Consider the following 16783-nt stretch of genomic DNA (forward strand, 5'->3'; position numbering starts at 1 on the left):
CATAATCACCTGGTTAAAGAATCCAATCACCGTCTTTCTTGTATCTTAATTTTCTTTTTCTTGTACCTGGCTTACTCCAAACACAGCTGCAACAGTGAAGCGTTTTTGTCTTTTCTGCCACATTATTTCCTCTTTCATTTTGAAGATTTCTTCTCTATTTTCTTTCACGGTTTCTGTATTGACTTCCATCTGACTGAGCTGGCGAATCTCCTAATCAGGACTTGATTCACATCAAAAATTGCCTAATTTGTAATCTCACCTAGCTGCTTACTTTTGTCTTTATATTTGCTTTTTGGGGGTTGGGACAGGGCAATGATGTGTGCTCATGGTATATTACACATTTAAACTACTTTTAATCAGAGCCTGCAAAGGTGTTGGCGCTTACTCTGCCGCAGCTTAACCATATGCATTTCCTAAATTAATGCTATATCTTGTGTTCAACGACAACACTACATCTGATAATCACTTAATTAAAAACTATAAACTATGTTATAAAACTATCAAACTCAATCAAGAAAATAAAACACCTGAACAATAGCAAAGACAGACCAATTAATCAACAGAACAAAATGACAGAAAGACCTAGCAGCTGTTATTTGAATGCAAAACCAATAGTCAATTTTGAACTTGCAGTACTTATTTTTTATAAAAAGAAAAACATTACATGTAGTCTTTTTTATTACACATTTATTAAGAACAGTTTAACAGTACACCAGACACCATAAAAGTATGTACAACCACAGATATTAATAAGCCCAGACATGCATTTTAACTTTATTTAAATTAACATCTTCTTGCTATTGAACACCATTAACAGATGTGGGACATCAGAGGAGTTCAGTGATACTAAGGAGGGCAGCTCACTGATGGAATACAAACTATTATTTTTGACAACATTGAAAACAACAATAATTCAGTCTGAGAGAGTTACTGCTGGAAAAATACATTGAAAACATACTACCAACTTAATCTGTTACAGTGTCCACTAATGCCTAAAATCATGCCCTACCAGCTCACTGTTTCTGTTAGTTAATGTTGTTTTAACAAGCACAAAACTTGTCCAGACCAGGGCATGTGTGCCCCACAATTCCCTCAAGTGTATTGTACCAAACTGGTGAACCTGGGCAATACCACTATAAGGCTGTGTAAACAAATAAAACAGAATGTGATAATTTGCCAATTCTTCTTGACATACACATTGAGGAGGCAAAACAGTAGAAAGAAAATATATTTAATGTTTTACCTAATCAACCTTATTATTTTTGTAAATACTATATGCTTATTCTGAATTTGCTGCCAGCAAAACAAACATTCCATAGATAAACGGGTTAATTGGTCTCATAATAGGTGATAGTATCATGACTGGGTATGAAAGGCTCTTGTTCACAAGCAAGGATGGGGCGAAGTTCACCACTTTGTGAAAGATATTGTCAACAAACCCCATGAAAAGATAAAAAACAAGCCTGATATATGTAATTACTCCAATAGAGCTCCATTGTAGTTTATTTTTGACTAAATCTCACATTCACTGTCCTGCCTGAAATACTCCCTCGGATTAATCTGATGGAAAGTGTCGGGTTGGGACCAAAAACGAGACGCCCTAAAAACTCGGTATTTCGCCCGGTTGTGAGTCGTTTGGCAGGATGTAGCAGCACACACTTCAGCAAGCTTTGTGACCGCCTCAGCCCGTGCACGTTGTTTTTCAATATATTGTGCATCTATGAGCATGGGATATTCTGTGTTGTAAGACCATTTAGGTGGTTTATCATAAGTTTTCTGGTGGAAAGCTGTTTGGAAAGGTAGGTCTTAAGGTGATATAGTATGAAAATGTTTCATTACGTGGTATTTAGAATGATGAGCTGATCAAGTGGATTGTGGAGTTCACATCCTTCATGTACACTTTTTTATGGTGTTTTACTATTAGACTTAGTGAATGTAGTTCCACTTTTCAGTTGCAGTTTGGTTAGGTTTAGGCAATGGAAATAATCGTTCAGGTTAAGAAAATGATAATGGCCTGGATTAGAATAATAAGCAAATGTTCACTTGTGGTTTCACTTGGAAGAGGAGCTGCTATGATCACCAAAAATACAAATCACCTCTGGATGAAGTTACAAGTGACGAGACACTCGTCTTGAGCCAACGAAAAGTGAATCAGGCAAACAACAATGTGTGTGGCGCAGGACGTAAGGCACTGCCCTTGGGCAAAATACCACGTTTTTAGGTAGTCCTGACAGAAAACATATGGTAAGCTTAAATTAGGCTATTTGGGGGTGCAAGGGGGCACGATATCAAATCAGGTAGTTAACTCCCTGAGCTGTGTCATAACATGACGAATATATTTTGTTTTGATATATATCTTAATACAACAGCAATCTGGTACAAACAAAAGTTGAGTGAAATAAACACAAGCATGGAGTATATGTACATGTAGTACCTATAAAGAGAGTTCACCAAGCTCAGATAGGTTTTTTTCAATATTGGACTGGTGTACCTGGTATACCGGCCAGTCAAAGCGCTTTACAACACTTGTTACATTCACCACAAGCACATTCATACAGGATAAACCACTTCCTAACGAAAGCGCCCTGTGATATTTCTATGCTTAGGCATTCACACATCCACCATGTCTTGCCCAAGGACACTTCGACATGCAGCTAAAGCCACTTCTAAGGCCATTAACACTCACATGAACACAGGGTAATCAATACAAAGTAATTTCTGAGGGTTTCCAGTGGGGCTATTACGATTGACAACAGCTGCTATAGCGGAATAGAGAAATTTAAATTGGTATTGGCGCTTCAGTGTTTCTTCAAGGAGTCGAGGAGACGCAGAGTGTGCAGGAAAAGGTTTACAATGTCCAGGTAGAGGTTGATGGAGGCCAGGATGTGTTCCTCAGGAGAGAGCTGTTTCATAAGCAGGTTGGTGTCATAGATGATGAAACCGCAGAAGATGAGAGCCCCGGCACCAGCCAGGACCAGCTCTGTGCTGTCATTGTTGAAGAAGAACTGTAGACAGACCAGAGTCAGCATGATGCAAGATAAAGACGAAGGCCTCTCTTTACAGTTTTACTGTTGTGTGTAATGTGCACAGTGTTTTGGTGTCAGATAAACCTGGAGACTCATGAATCTGTAACTCACATCTAGGGGTGCAACAGTACATATCAGTACGGACGCAAAGGTCCGGTACATGCAGTCAAATGACAAATACGTCTATCTGACTGTCATATGGCTAGAGTACATATCAGTGGGAGAGACAATAACTGGTCTGATCCACACTCCAATCCAGTAAGTGGCCCCAATGCCCCTTAAAACTGCTTTCCAGCTGCCATAACACAACAAAAGCAGCAGCAGAAGAAATGAAATTAAGAAGACTGTGGGTACATCCTATTTCACATAAATTGCATCCATGTTTCCCTCACTTGCAACGTTTCCTTGCATCTTAGTCCCTCCCACCAAGGATTTGGGGAGAGGTGTGAGGAAACCATGGGAGGAGAGAGAAAAGGAAGAAGCATGTTTAAAAGAGAAATTGGGACATCCTTTCCTCTGAAGCGTCACATGAAGCGACGTCCATTTCTGATGATAGCTGCAGCTGATCATAGCTGATCCAGCTCTGTTGACTTTAACAGCTTTAGAGACTTTAGATGAATTTGTCTGTACACAGCCCCTTGCCAGATTTAAACATTAGCTAGGCCTACATTTGTTGTGATAAAAGCAAACGTGTGTCTTGCAGGTTATAGTGTAATCAGTTATTTAAGTTATAGGCAACATAGTTTAGGCCTACACTTGGAAATAAGACTGTGATTAACTTGGATTTACAGATGGGTTAAAATAAAGATATGATTTCTTTTGCAATTATCCTATGAGTCTGCAATATTTTACCTGCTGACTGTGTCCTAGATTATAACTAATCCAATACTCTTTACCAGTTTAAATTTATTTAAAGTGGAAGGCAAACAGTTTTGCTGGATGATCACCTTTTTTTTTTCAAAGGCTCGTCTCTGGAGAAACTCTAAAAGCTTGGATCTGCTTTGCTGTCCAGTATTGCGGTTTGTGCAAGTTCAGCTCTTATTTCATTGGCACAATTTTACTCAATTTCACTCTTTTCACATATTAGTAGGGATATTATGCACCTGCTGAAATCCTGGTTATTATTTTTCCTGCAAACCAAGCTTCTGTTACACACATTAAATTTCCTCTAGCTTTGTATTGTGAACCCACAACCATAAAGTTCAAACTGTGCTTGTGATTTTCTCTGTTGCACACCTGCTCATGAATAACAAGTATTCTGTACTGTGACCTTTGTCTGCTCAGAGGCACAGTAACCATTATAACTTGCAGAAAGCATTTATATTATTTATTCATTATTTGCCTCTGCATTCATTGATATTCTGATTGTGAATGAATCATTTAATAACACTGAAGACTATTTTAAGAGAGAGCTAGTGGTGGTTTGGATGAGGACAGTATGTCAGCATTGTTTGACAGTTATATGTGAGTAGAGTATGCTGAACACACTCACAGACAGCATAATCCAGATATGTCAATGCTGAGGCAAAAAATAAATAAATGAATAAACACAACAACATCCCTGCTGTGTTAAAGCAGCCTCTAGATGTGAAAGCAGACAGGGCCAAAGACATTAACAAATTAATTAGCATTTACCTTATGTTTACATTTGTTTTTTCGGCCCTGCATAACAATATGACTTATGTTAGAGTATATGTTCACTATTTACTGCTTAATACACTAATAAGCAAGGTGGCATCTTTTGGTTTTTGTGCTCTGCACCTATGGAACAAGTTTCGTGAATACCTGAGGTCTGCTAATCATCATCTTATTTAAAGGTCCCATATTATGAAAAAATCACTTTTTCTGGGATTTGGGGTGTTATTTTGGGTCTATGGTGCTGCCACACGCATAAAAACTTTGAAAAAAGACCATCTGTGCTTTTTTGAGTGAGATACAGATTTCTGACGGTGTCTTGCCTGCAGTTTCCAGATGAGCGAGTCAAATTCGGCGACGGTCACCGATGTCATTGACCGATCATTTGAATATTCCCACCCACAGTGTCCACCCACCAGGTACAGCATTACCATCTCAGAGATCCGCCATTACGGTATCGAAAGCACCATGTCAAAGCGCAACGAGAGGTGTTCTATTGTTGGTTGTAAAAATCAACATAAGTGCCTATATTCTGTCCCAGCTACAGAAGAACAGAAGAGACAGTGGTTGCATTTTATTTTTAACAACAACGTGCCGGCTACAGTTCCTGTAAGTTTGTTTGTGTTGGCTAACCACTTCACATCGGACTGCTTCAGTAACGCGGGTCAGTACAAAGCTGGCTTTGCCTCGACACTGACCCTCGTAAAAGGATCAGTCCCAACCATACGGGACCCAGCAACTGCACCCGAGCCACAGGTAAGTGTCGCCACGTTTTCATAGTATTTACAGTTGCCTACGAGTAGGGCTGTGTATCGACCCTCTGTACTTTTTGAGCACCGACCGAATCACGTCCGTAGCAGCTCATTTTATATACGATCAACCAGGAGAAATACCTGTTTCTTCCGTTCAACCAATCCAAAATGTAATAAAGCCTCTGATTGTCTCATTATTTAATTACCTATCTATCTATCTATCTATCTATCTATCTATCTATCTATCTATCTATCTATCTAGCCAGCCTTATAGGCAGGGATGGAGCGGACTCGAGCAGCACGTGCACGGAGTGCTTCTCAGTGCACGTGCTGCTCGAAAGGTGAGGATTCGGTGTGAATAATAATAATAATATCGCAGAAACGTTCAAAAGTGTGGCTGCACTTTACTAGAGAGGGGGCAGCACCTGCTTATGCACGGTGTAAACCTAAGAGCGGAAAGTTGCCATGCGTGGAGAAACACGTTGCCAACTTCAGAAGTTAGCCCAAGCCCAGGTAACGTTGCACCAGCCGCCGCATCCATGGTCTCCACTGCCCCAGACCCAAGCTCATCTACCCGAGAGTGCAGCAGCTGCACCTGTAAGACCTAAACCTGCAAACTGATATTCTTACTTTATTAGCATAATAAGCCTAATACTTGATGAATGATGAGTCTTTTGTTTGTATATTCAGCTCCCACAAAAGAGGCACAAACTCTCTGCTCTGGGGGAGCTATTTGAGGATGAAGACCGGGCCCTGACAGAAAGCATGGTGGACAGCAGCACAAGTGCCATCACCCCCAGTGAGAACGTCTAGAGAGAAATGGATTTGTACAGAAGCCTCCCTGCTGTACTATCTTCAGTGGACCCAGTGACATGGTGGTGGGAAAAGAGGGACCTGATGCCAGTGCTTGCAAACACTGCCCCTAAATATCTGTGTGTACAGGCATCCTCTACACCCTCTGAGCATATGTTTTCCACAGCTGGGGATACCATAAGCACCGAGCGTGCATCTTTTTCACCTGAGAAAGTAGACATGCTTCTCTTTTTAAAAAATTATTAAGTCTGCTTTTTTCTTAGTCCACAGACCATCACTCCCTCCCAATGGGTAGTTTAATGTTAATGTTCTTGCAAAGTTGGTCTATCAGCAGTTCACAAATTTACCAACAGATGGTGGGGCTTTAAGTCTCTTAATCTTGTTTATTATTTGATACGATTTTTCTTTTTCTGAGACATCCGCCAGGAGGCCAGTTTTTGGCGACAGGTGCTGGATATTTATTTAAATCACAATTGTTTTTAATTTTATACTGTATTTTATTTATACAACTTTTTGTGAGCCATCCACCAGGAGGCCAGTTTTTGGCGACAGGTTTTTCATTTAATATTGTATTTTATTTATACTGAATTGTATTTAAACAGAGTTCTTAGTACAGCTGTTTGAGTTAAGATAACATTAAACACAACACTGAAGCATTTAAGAAGTTTTGGCTTATTTTGTTGAATGAAAAAAAAAGGGTTATTGAAAAACAGTCATCCAAGTAAGGTATCGAAAAAAGTACCGTTTTGGTATCGGTATCGAATCCCAGGTATCGGTATCGGCACCGGTATCAAAAAATTTCAAACGATACCCAGCCCTACCTACGAGTATGGTGAAGTCAGCTTGAAATTGGCTAACTAGTTAGCTCCGCTTCGGTCCGCTATGCAATGGCGTTTGAAGCGAGTTTAATGTTAATAATATTACGAGGGCGCTTGGTTGTCACAGTAAAAAGTCTGGAAATATGTGCAGACTGGAGACAGCGACTATGCGAACAGTTTCCAAGAGTTTGGAGACTGTGTTGGAGACAAACACAGCTTTCGCTAGCTGTTTTTAGATGTTACCTGTTGCAGGTCAGTGGGGGATGGGAGCCGGGTGGTTGTGTTGGGGAGATCTGCTGCAGCTGCAGAGTCTGTATTTTTCTGAGCCTCTCCTTCTGGGTCCGATTCTGGGTCAAACTGGTATGGTTGAACGACAGCATCTCGGCGAGCCATAGCGATACATCCACCGTAAACATTAGCGCATGCTACCACTAGCGTAAGCGGCATCCTCTCCCTGAGAGGGGCGTGTAGCAGGACGGAGCTCATTAGCATTAAAGGTGCAGGCACAGAAACAGCCTGCTCTCAGTAGAGCTCACTTGAGCAACTTTTAGACAGCTGAAAATCAGGACCACGGATGGGTTTGGGGCAATACATTTCAAATACAGTGTTGTTGGACCTCTGACAGCTGTGTGAAATTGATGAAAAACAGTATAATATGGGACCTTTAAATCAGGGCTTAAAAACACAACAGCTCACTTTAGCTTTAAAACATGTTAGATACACAACCTATTCATTATCTGCAAATACTCATTTGCTTGCTTTTGTTATTATCTTTTTCAGACAATTTAAAAAAAATCTAAATTAATGAAAAGAAACCTAGCCTTATGCATTTGGGATTTTTTGTCACTTTTTTTTGTACCAAAAATGGTACCAAACAGTGACCCCCCGTAGCGATGTACCTACCAAGCCGCGACATCTTTGTACGGTTACACCCCTACTCACACCTGACTTCCTGGATCACATTTTACCTGTGGCAACAGGCCTGCAGTTACACAGCCCCTTAAGTGCTGTTTTCTGTCTGAATTAGGTCTGCACCATATTGGAAAGAACTGATATAGGGATATTTAAATTTTCTGCACCATAAATTGCAAAAAAAACCAACAAAAAAACAAGACAGGTCGTTCCTCCAGATTCAAAAATGATGCAGACGATTTTGAAGGGGAGTGCATTTTATCATACAACCAAAGATCCTGTTTTGTTTGATAAATTGATCAAGAATGATTGTGGTTGACTTTGTATGCAGCGTGTGCATGTCATTCACAAACACAAAATTCACAGCAACAAACTCAGTATAGCCAAGAACCCTTAAAACAGAATAAATATGTAATATAAGACAGACTTCTCTTGTAGATTAGTCATGGAAAAATGAGAACTATGCAGGTTTTACATTTGTATCAGACATTAAAAAAAAAGTTGTAGCATGACATCACATTATTCAATATGACTACTGCACATTCCTAGTCTGAATGCACACTTCCTCGTTTTTTTTACATCTCTCTTCCTTTCACTTATTCTAATGGGTTTTTTTTTCTTTCATAAAACAAACACATTAATGCCAGGCACATACTTACCCTCATGAAGCTTGCAATTACTAGGATCCACAGGCAGGCGAACAGTCTGGAGGGACAAAACAGATCAGATACTATAATATCCCTTTCATACTGGACAAAAAAAAACACTCTGACATCTGATTTTTGTATTCAATGGGAAAAAGTACAAACGCAGTTTATTCCATCTTAAAATGACTATTCAGAAGTCACGGATCTGATGCAATGACATGAATTTAAGCTAAAGTGTAATTCCACATTAAAATGAGTCCAGGTCTTGGGGAGTACTTCTACATATGTGAGATAACAGAGTAAAAACTTAATTGGCTCCAGAGGAAGCTGCATGTAATTTGATAAACTGCCTCAAGTGATGTCACTCAGAAGCTAATTTGCACTGTGGGTAATGTAGACACCAGGTTTTGAAAATGAGTCCACTGGTCTATTGCACCCCTGTAAAACTGTTGGACTCATTATGGAGAGCTTAAAAACAAATAATTTAAAACCCATACTAGCTGCCTTATTCTACATATTCTTCTCCCTTCCTAAAACCTGGTGCCTGCATTACCCCACAATACATTTTAGCCACTGAGTGACATCACTGGAGGGAGTTTACCAGTGTAGCGACTTCAACGAACAAAGGAGCCGCTGAGAGACTGAGGTTGGGGGTGATTGTATGACGCGCTTCCTAAAAGAAGTCACTGATATCCGAAAATAAGTTTAACTTTTTATTAACGAAAAACAATAATCAACTCATGATGAAGTGCACCAAAGTAATTACAGTGATCAAAGAAAAATAGCGGTCAACAAAAAATACGGCGACCCAGCTCACCCTCTCTCTCTCACACTGACAATGAGAAATGAAACAGGTGACTATATTAACTAATATCCCCGCCTATATCTTGTGACCCGCTATCCCCCTACTCAATATAACCACATAATAAAATATCATAACCAAAGCAAACACCAAAAGATAACAATATCCCTTCACCTTATTACTAATAGAAAAAAAAACATCTACTAATTCATTCATGGCTCCTACAACCAGATTACATGCAACTCTCAGCCAGCTGCCTGATCAGTACTGTGCAAGTACAACTCTCAACAGAGAAGCACTCCTTAACTACTTCCACCAACAGCTCCAACAATGAATGATGTGGCTAATTCAGAATGTTCTTGATTAAGAATTGACTTTTTTAAAACAAGTTCTGATGTCTTTTTGGATGCAGTCTGATGAGTTATGATTTGCTGCTTTCTACTGTTTTCTGGCACGTTCATGACTTAGTACATGACACACCAGGAAAAAAAATAGAAATGCAAACTCGTCCACAGGCAATGGGAAAGTGCAAAAATGGTACAAATCTGATGGTGGCTTCCTCTGAAATGAAAGAATACAACAGTTTTGATAAAAACTCTCAGCAGTGAGCAGCAGCTAGGACACACTCACCCTGCTCCCATTTTGCTGAAGTCTCTCTTGGACTGGAAGGTGTAGGCTGTCAGTCCAACAAACACAGCACAGGTCAGGAACAGGGCTTGCAGTACAGTGGAATATTCATAGAAGGTCACTGTAGAGAGAAAAAACTCTACAGTCAGGACAATATGCAAACAGGGTCAAAGGACGGTAATGAAAGACTCTTAATTAAAACATACTTACAAGCTGTGGCCACAGAAACTGCTTCCAGTAGAGTCTGAAAACAACACACAACAGTGTCACTTAAATGCTAAAAAGCTAGCTGCTATTATTAAATAACCAGTTACTGTAAAGATTACAGTCACTGAGCCACAAATACAGCATGAACAAATGAAAATGGTTAATATGGAAATACATTTAAGGGGTAAATATTAGGGCTGTGCATTAATGCAAATTCCTCTTAGTGCTGTTATCTTTTTTATGTTTGGTTAATGCACACACGTTCCGCCCGCTCCATAGTTTGGGAAATCAGCAAGTAATGCAGCAGTAATGATGTGGATGGCAAAAAAACCTCCTTGAGCAGAAATGGATAAAGAAAAAGGGTCTTTTGAATAGCAAGTTCAGCTTCAAAGCCCTGCCAGATGGTTCTCTCAGCAAGAACAAAGTTATTTGCATTTACTGTCGATGTGAACTGATGTTACCACCGGAGTAGTCAAGTCTCAAATACCACTTGCTGGCCAAGCACACAGCTGGACAATGCCTGGACAACTCTACATGTGACAAACTTTCAACAGTGATAGCTAAATGGGTGGCTACAGCTTGCAGGCCGATTAACATTGTTTAGTTAAACTTTACAAGTGTAAATTTGGACACTACATTGTGTAAGTATTACTATGGAATGTTACATTCAGGTCAGTATGCTCATCTGTTGTTGCTTGTTGGGCTTGACTTTGCCATGTTATGCTTTCAGCATATTTTTTGAGCCTGTCGTACGTTTGAAGTTATTCTGGAGAATATTCTGGACAGTATTTGTCATCGTTTTGGAATGTTGCACTAATACCAAACCTACATTTGCATAAAGCAAGCATATTTGTCCACTCCTATGTTGATAAGAGTATTAACTTGATTAACTTGAAAAATATCCCTTTAAAGGTACATTTAGAACAGATAAAAAATGTGCAATTAATATGCGACTAATCACTAAACAGCTCATCTAAATGTAATGTTCCATAACACTAAGCCTGTGAGATAAAACAATGAACTATTTAATAGGCTGGAAACAACAGAGGCTTACAAATACTAGCAGCAGGTAGAAATTGACTGGATGTTGGTGTCTGTAAATGGCCAGGAACAGCAGAAGAACCAGGGAGCCCAGAGCCGAAACCAAAACCACAGCAGGACTGAGGAAGAAATCAGATAGTCAGATAGAACCATACATACAAAAACACATACCTACATACTTTACTTGGTCATGGCAATGGCAGCACATGCAGATGGAGTGGCCGGTAGCTACATTTCACTACATTTTTGTTTTTTAACAAAAAATTTTGGCTTTGTTGCTAAAACTCATTTTACTTATGGCAGAAATAAATTCATCAGCATCTGAGAATAAAGTGTGGGCTTTAGATTAAAAGCAGCAGACTTTGAGATGAACACTGCCACCAGCGTCTTTCAACCTTCCATCCTCACCAGCTGGAGTGCCCCGGGGAGGACAGGAAAAAGGTCGGGATGAATGGGAGGAACCATGTTAATCCATCTTGAATTTAATGCTGCTCCTGGCTTATGTCTGGTTGCAAGGAATTTTGGTGTTTTGTCTTGTTTTGTTTACAAACTCTGTCTTCTGCTTTGATACCCGGAGCTCTTTCACCAGAGAAGAGCTCATGAACATCAGGGGAACAACTCCAGTGGACTTATTTTACGACATTTCTCTGTTTAACAGTGGAATTATTGGACATTCAGTCAAAGGTGCGCTCACCTTTACTCATGCAGTTAAACGCCTGAGGAGAGGAAGACGTGCTGGAGTGCTTGTGTGTCTCCACAAGCGCGAGCACCGGACTTCCTATCCTATCCTTCCTATCCAACGTGCGCTCCGCACTGTGCAATAAACTTGACGAACTGCAGCTACTGGTGGGGAGACTTTTCTTCATCTTCCATTCTGTGTTTCACGGAGATGTGGCTGTGTGGATCGAAACCAGACTCTAGGCTGCAGCTGGCAGGCTTCCAACTCTTCAGAGTGGAACTCTCCCGCAAAGCAAAAGGTGGGAGAATTTGTTTCATATCAACAGTGGCTAGTGGGAACGATGGGACAGTGATCCTGCAGCACTGTTCTCCTGTTCTGGAATCATTTTGCATTAACTGTAAACCCTTCTACCCTTCTTACAGTCCACCGCAGGCCAACATGCAGGACGTGCAGCATGTGTCCAGATACTGTGCGTGGAGCAGACACACTGTGACTTCAACAAAGGACAGCTCAACCAAGAACTTCCCAAATACAGTTTATTAAATGGCCGACAAGAGAGGGGAATGTTTTGGATCACTGTTACACCACAGTCAGCGGTGCTCATCATGTTGTCCCCTGCACTGCACTGTGCCACTCTGACCACATCATGGTCCACTTAATTATCAGAATCAGAAATACTTTATTATCCCCGAGGGGAAATTGTTTACGTTACAGCTGCTCCCATTCAAAGTTCAGAATATGTAGAGATAATAATAATAATAATAATAATAATAATAATAATAATAATAATAATAATAATAATATATAAACAAGAACAACAAAAACAAAACAAAAATAAAAGAAATGTACACTCCACTAGAATAAATATACATATATACAGAGCAATAAATAATGTCAAAGTTGAAAACTCAGAGTGAGGAATTGAACAGTTTGATGGCCACAGGCAGGAATGATTTCCTGTAGCGCTCTGTGGTGCATCTTGGAGGGATCAGTCTAGTGCTGAATGTACTCCTGTGGCTGAACACCACGTCATGGAGTGGATGGGAACCATTGTCCAAGATGACATGTAACTTGGACAGCATCCTCCTCTCTGACACCACCGTCAGAGAGTCCAGCTCCACTTCCACAACGTCACTGGCCTTGTGGATCAGTCTGTTCAGTCTTTTTGCGTCCGCTACCCTCATCCTGCTGCCCCAGCACACAACAAAACAGAGTATAGCACTGGCCACCACAGACTCATAAAACATCCTGAGAATAGTCCGGCAGATGTTGAATGACCTCAGTCGTCTCAGAAAATAGAGATGACTTTCTCTTCCTGTAGAGGGTGTTAGTGTTCTTAACCCAGTCCAGTTTATTATCAATGTCCACACTGACCCCCTGGATGGAAATAGGGGTCAACGGCACCTTGGTCCTCCTCAGGTTCACAACCAGTTCATTGGTCTTTGTCACATTGAGCTGTAGATGGTTCCGCTCACACCATGTGACAAAGTTGTCCACAACAGTCCTGTACTCATCCTCAGCACCTTCACTGACACATCCAACTATTGCTGAGTCATCCGAGAACTTCTGGAGATGACAGGTCTCTGTGCAGTAGTTGAAGTCCGTGGTGTAGAGGGTGAAGAGGAAGGGAGAGAGGACAGTCCCCTGTGAGGCCCCGGTGTTGCTGACCACTCTATATGATACACAGTGTTGTAAGCGCACATACTGTGGTCTGCCAGTCAGATAGTCAATAATCCAGGTCACAAGGGGGGAATCCACCTGCATTGCTGTCAGCTTCTCACCCAGTAGAGCCGGACGGATGGTGTTGAATGCACTGGAGAAGTCAAAAAACATGACTCTCACAGTGCTCGCTGGCTTGTCCAGGTGGGCATAGACACGGTTAAGCAGGTATATGATGGCATCCTCAACTCCTAATTTGGGCTGATAGGCAAACTGTAGGGGGTCCAAGAGTGGTTAGAGCAAGGGCCAGAGCTGCTCCAAGACGAGTCTCTCCAGGGTCTTCATGATGTGGGAGGTCAGTGCCACAGGTCTGTAGTCCTTGAAGCCACAGGGACGCGTTGTCTTCGGCAAAGGGGCTGTAGGCTGTGTCCTTCACATTAGCATACAGCAAGTCCAGGGTCCTCTCCTCTCTTGTAGGACAGTTCACATACTGTGTGAAGTTGGGCAGCACTGTATCCATGGTGACGTGGTTGAAGTCACCCGAGATAGCAACAAATGCACTTTGCTCTTGGATTCCGCTGCTTTATTCCTACCCTGCAGCCTCTGTGTGTCCTTCACCATATCTCTTCGGGGATGTCTGTTGATCTAGATACCATGCTGGCTGGTGATCGCCAAAGCTGCAATTTTTGCAGCGCTCCTGACTGACCCAGGATCTGTTGTGTCAACTATTTTACACATACATGCCGTCTCCCTACCATCCTGTCAAGCTCACCAATCAAAAGCGGCATGCTACTCGTGGACAGGTCACGCTAACCAATCAGTATTAACCTGCTCCTTAACGTGTTCTGAAATGGCGTCAGCTGTACCAGAAGCAGAGTTAGGGGATTTAATCCCCAAGAAAAACAGCACGTCGGTCATTTGGGAGTATCTCGGGTTTGAGGCTGCAGACGTGCACCAGAAACAGGTACTGTGCAAAACCTGTCGCGCTAAAATTGCAACATCCAGCGGAAACACAACCAATTTATACCGGCACTTGAAAAATCACCACAGGCATTTGCATGACGAGTGCATGATGAAAAAGTCCGGTTGGTAAAAAGGCTGGTAAAAATGATACTCAGGCCCACTGTAGCAAACAGACTACAATTACAGCAACCTTTGCCAGTGTAACTCTGTATATAAATATCTAATATATAATATCCATTAATAAATACATTTGGAAGCAATTTTTAACTTTAGTTTTCATCCTTGCATTAGAGTAATAGCATTTGATATTTTAATGTTACTGTACATTGTGAATATTGCACTGAAGCTTGATTTGAAGGAAATCGTGAATCAAATCGAAATCGCAATATCTGCCAGAAAAATCGCAATTAGATCTTTTCCTAAAATCGTTCAGCCCTATCCTATGGCATGTCTGTGTTGACCTGTCTGTCCATCAAGCACACCTCCTTCATAAAAATCCTAACAGTGCTAGCACCAGGCAGGTAATGGCAAGAGGCCAAGAAACCATGATGAGGATATTTTATAAATCAGCAGTGGAGGAATATTTTGGATGCTGAAGAAACAAAACAGGCATCACACTAAGCAGACTCCTAACTTGTTGGTCTTCCTGTGGTAATATTAGCTGCTCTGTTTCAACAATGTAAGGCTGAAATTCAACTGTGGTGTATTGTCGGGAGATGCAGTTACTTAAATCAGTTTGTTAGCCAGAAGGCGAATTTATGCTACATAAAATGTCATAGCCATTAGTTAATAATGATGTCTAACTAAAAAAATGTTTTGTCTGCTTGACAGTTAATATTGAAAGTCTGCATTGCAAAGACTATACCCATTTCTAAATCCCCTCTAAATCACATCTTGGTTAGACATTGAGAAAACTCACAATACGGTTATGTAACTGGACACAACAAAGTTTCTCCGGGATTTAAGCTGTTAAATTTCTAATTTTGACAATCTAATAGGTGACAACACATTAGATACAGTTGTAAGGACTGTGGCTGTTGGTTGTTGTTGGCGGGTTTTCATGATGAAAAGGTTCATGGTTCCCTAAGCTTCTACTGTTAAGTGGGCCATGAGGCTGTCCTTTCTTATCTTGACATATAGTTGTTCACATCTTGGTTAGATAATAACATGACCATCCTCACCTGGCATGGACAAATTCCTTGATGGTCTGAGAGAACATGAAGAGGGCAGAGGTGGCTGTGGTTAGAATTATTTGCAGGCTCAGAAGTGTGTACACCTTCCTTAGGAAGTCTGATCAACAAAGACAGCAGCAAAGGGACAGCATTACAGTAGCTTAGTCACCAGCCTTATCTGTACACTTTCTTCAAACACAGTCAACGAATTGTGTTTATGTGTGAGAAAATACCATCAGCTTGCTTTAACTTAACAGATCATTCAATCTGGACCAGAGATGACGGTTACTTATATGTTTGAACATGTGGTAACAGCTCAATATGTTGCAGTAATGGTAATGCTGCGTTTTGACCAATGTGAGCTGCAGCTCGTTAAAGTAATCGGTAACACTACAGGTGGGACTTCAAGCTATCAACATCATGTAACAATGCTTTTTATAGTACTTGTGTATAACCATTTATCAGTGCTAACAACGTTGACACCGCAATGATTTCGCTAACTATAGGTTAACCTTATTTAGCCAGTGCTAACCAGCCAGCTGGAAACCAAAGTGATCAATGGCTATTAACAATGGCTATAATATCAACAGTATATTGGCTGTAGTCTATATTATCTTTCTACAGTAACTGTCGTATATTAGTGTTAACTAACTAGCGATAACAGCTGACGTGGCTAGAGGCAGGGTGCTGTTGCACTACAACCCGTACATTACTTGACTTACCCATACGTATCTGGACACTGGCTGAAGCAACATTTGTGCCATAGTTGAAGTCGTCTTCAATAGAAGACCTGGGGTATTTTTCACTACTCATCGTTGGACTGTGTCGGTTTCTCAGTTTGAGCTACAGACGGTAGTTGCTGCGGGTCCTGAAGAATACGGAAGCACTGACGTTACGCGGCTGCGCAATAAAGCTATGGACAGGTTTTTTTTTGTTTTTGTTTTTTGCTATGTAACCTATGGGCTGCGGCTGCGCTGCTTTTTCCAATAATCTTTATTAATTATGTTGCGATGCTGAAAACGGCATAAGA

General features: G+C 41.0%; 1 protein-coding gene across 1 annotated transcript; it reads right to left on the reverse strand.

The window, feature by feature from the left end:
• Window positions 1-670: 670 nt before the first annotated feature.
• On the reverse strand, window positions 671-16641 carry tmbim4 (transmembrane BAX inhibitor motif containing 4). Its single transcript, XM_073480289.1, has 7 exons — window positions 16476-16641; window positions 15763-15871; window positions 11294-11399; window positions 10243-10276; window positions 10036-10153; window positions 8616-8661; window positions 671-3005 (listed from the first exon to the last, which is right to left on the reverse strand). Exons 1-7 carry the CDS (start codon window positions 16564-16566, stop codon window positions 2799-2801), a joined length of 711 nt encoding a protein of 236 aa, XP_073336390.1. The 5' UTR covers window positions 16567-16641; the 3' UTR covers window positions 671-2798.
• Between the last annotated feature and the right edge of the window lie 142 nt (window positions 16642-16783).

Source organism: Pagrus major, chromosome 14 (genome assembly GCF_040436345.1).
Source record: "Pagrus major chromosome 14, Pma_NU_1.0".
Classification (NCBI taxonomy): domain Eukaryota; kingdom Metazoa; phylum Chordata; class Actinopteri; order Spariformes; family Sparidae; genus Pagrus; species Pagrus major.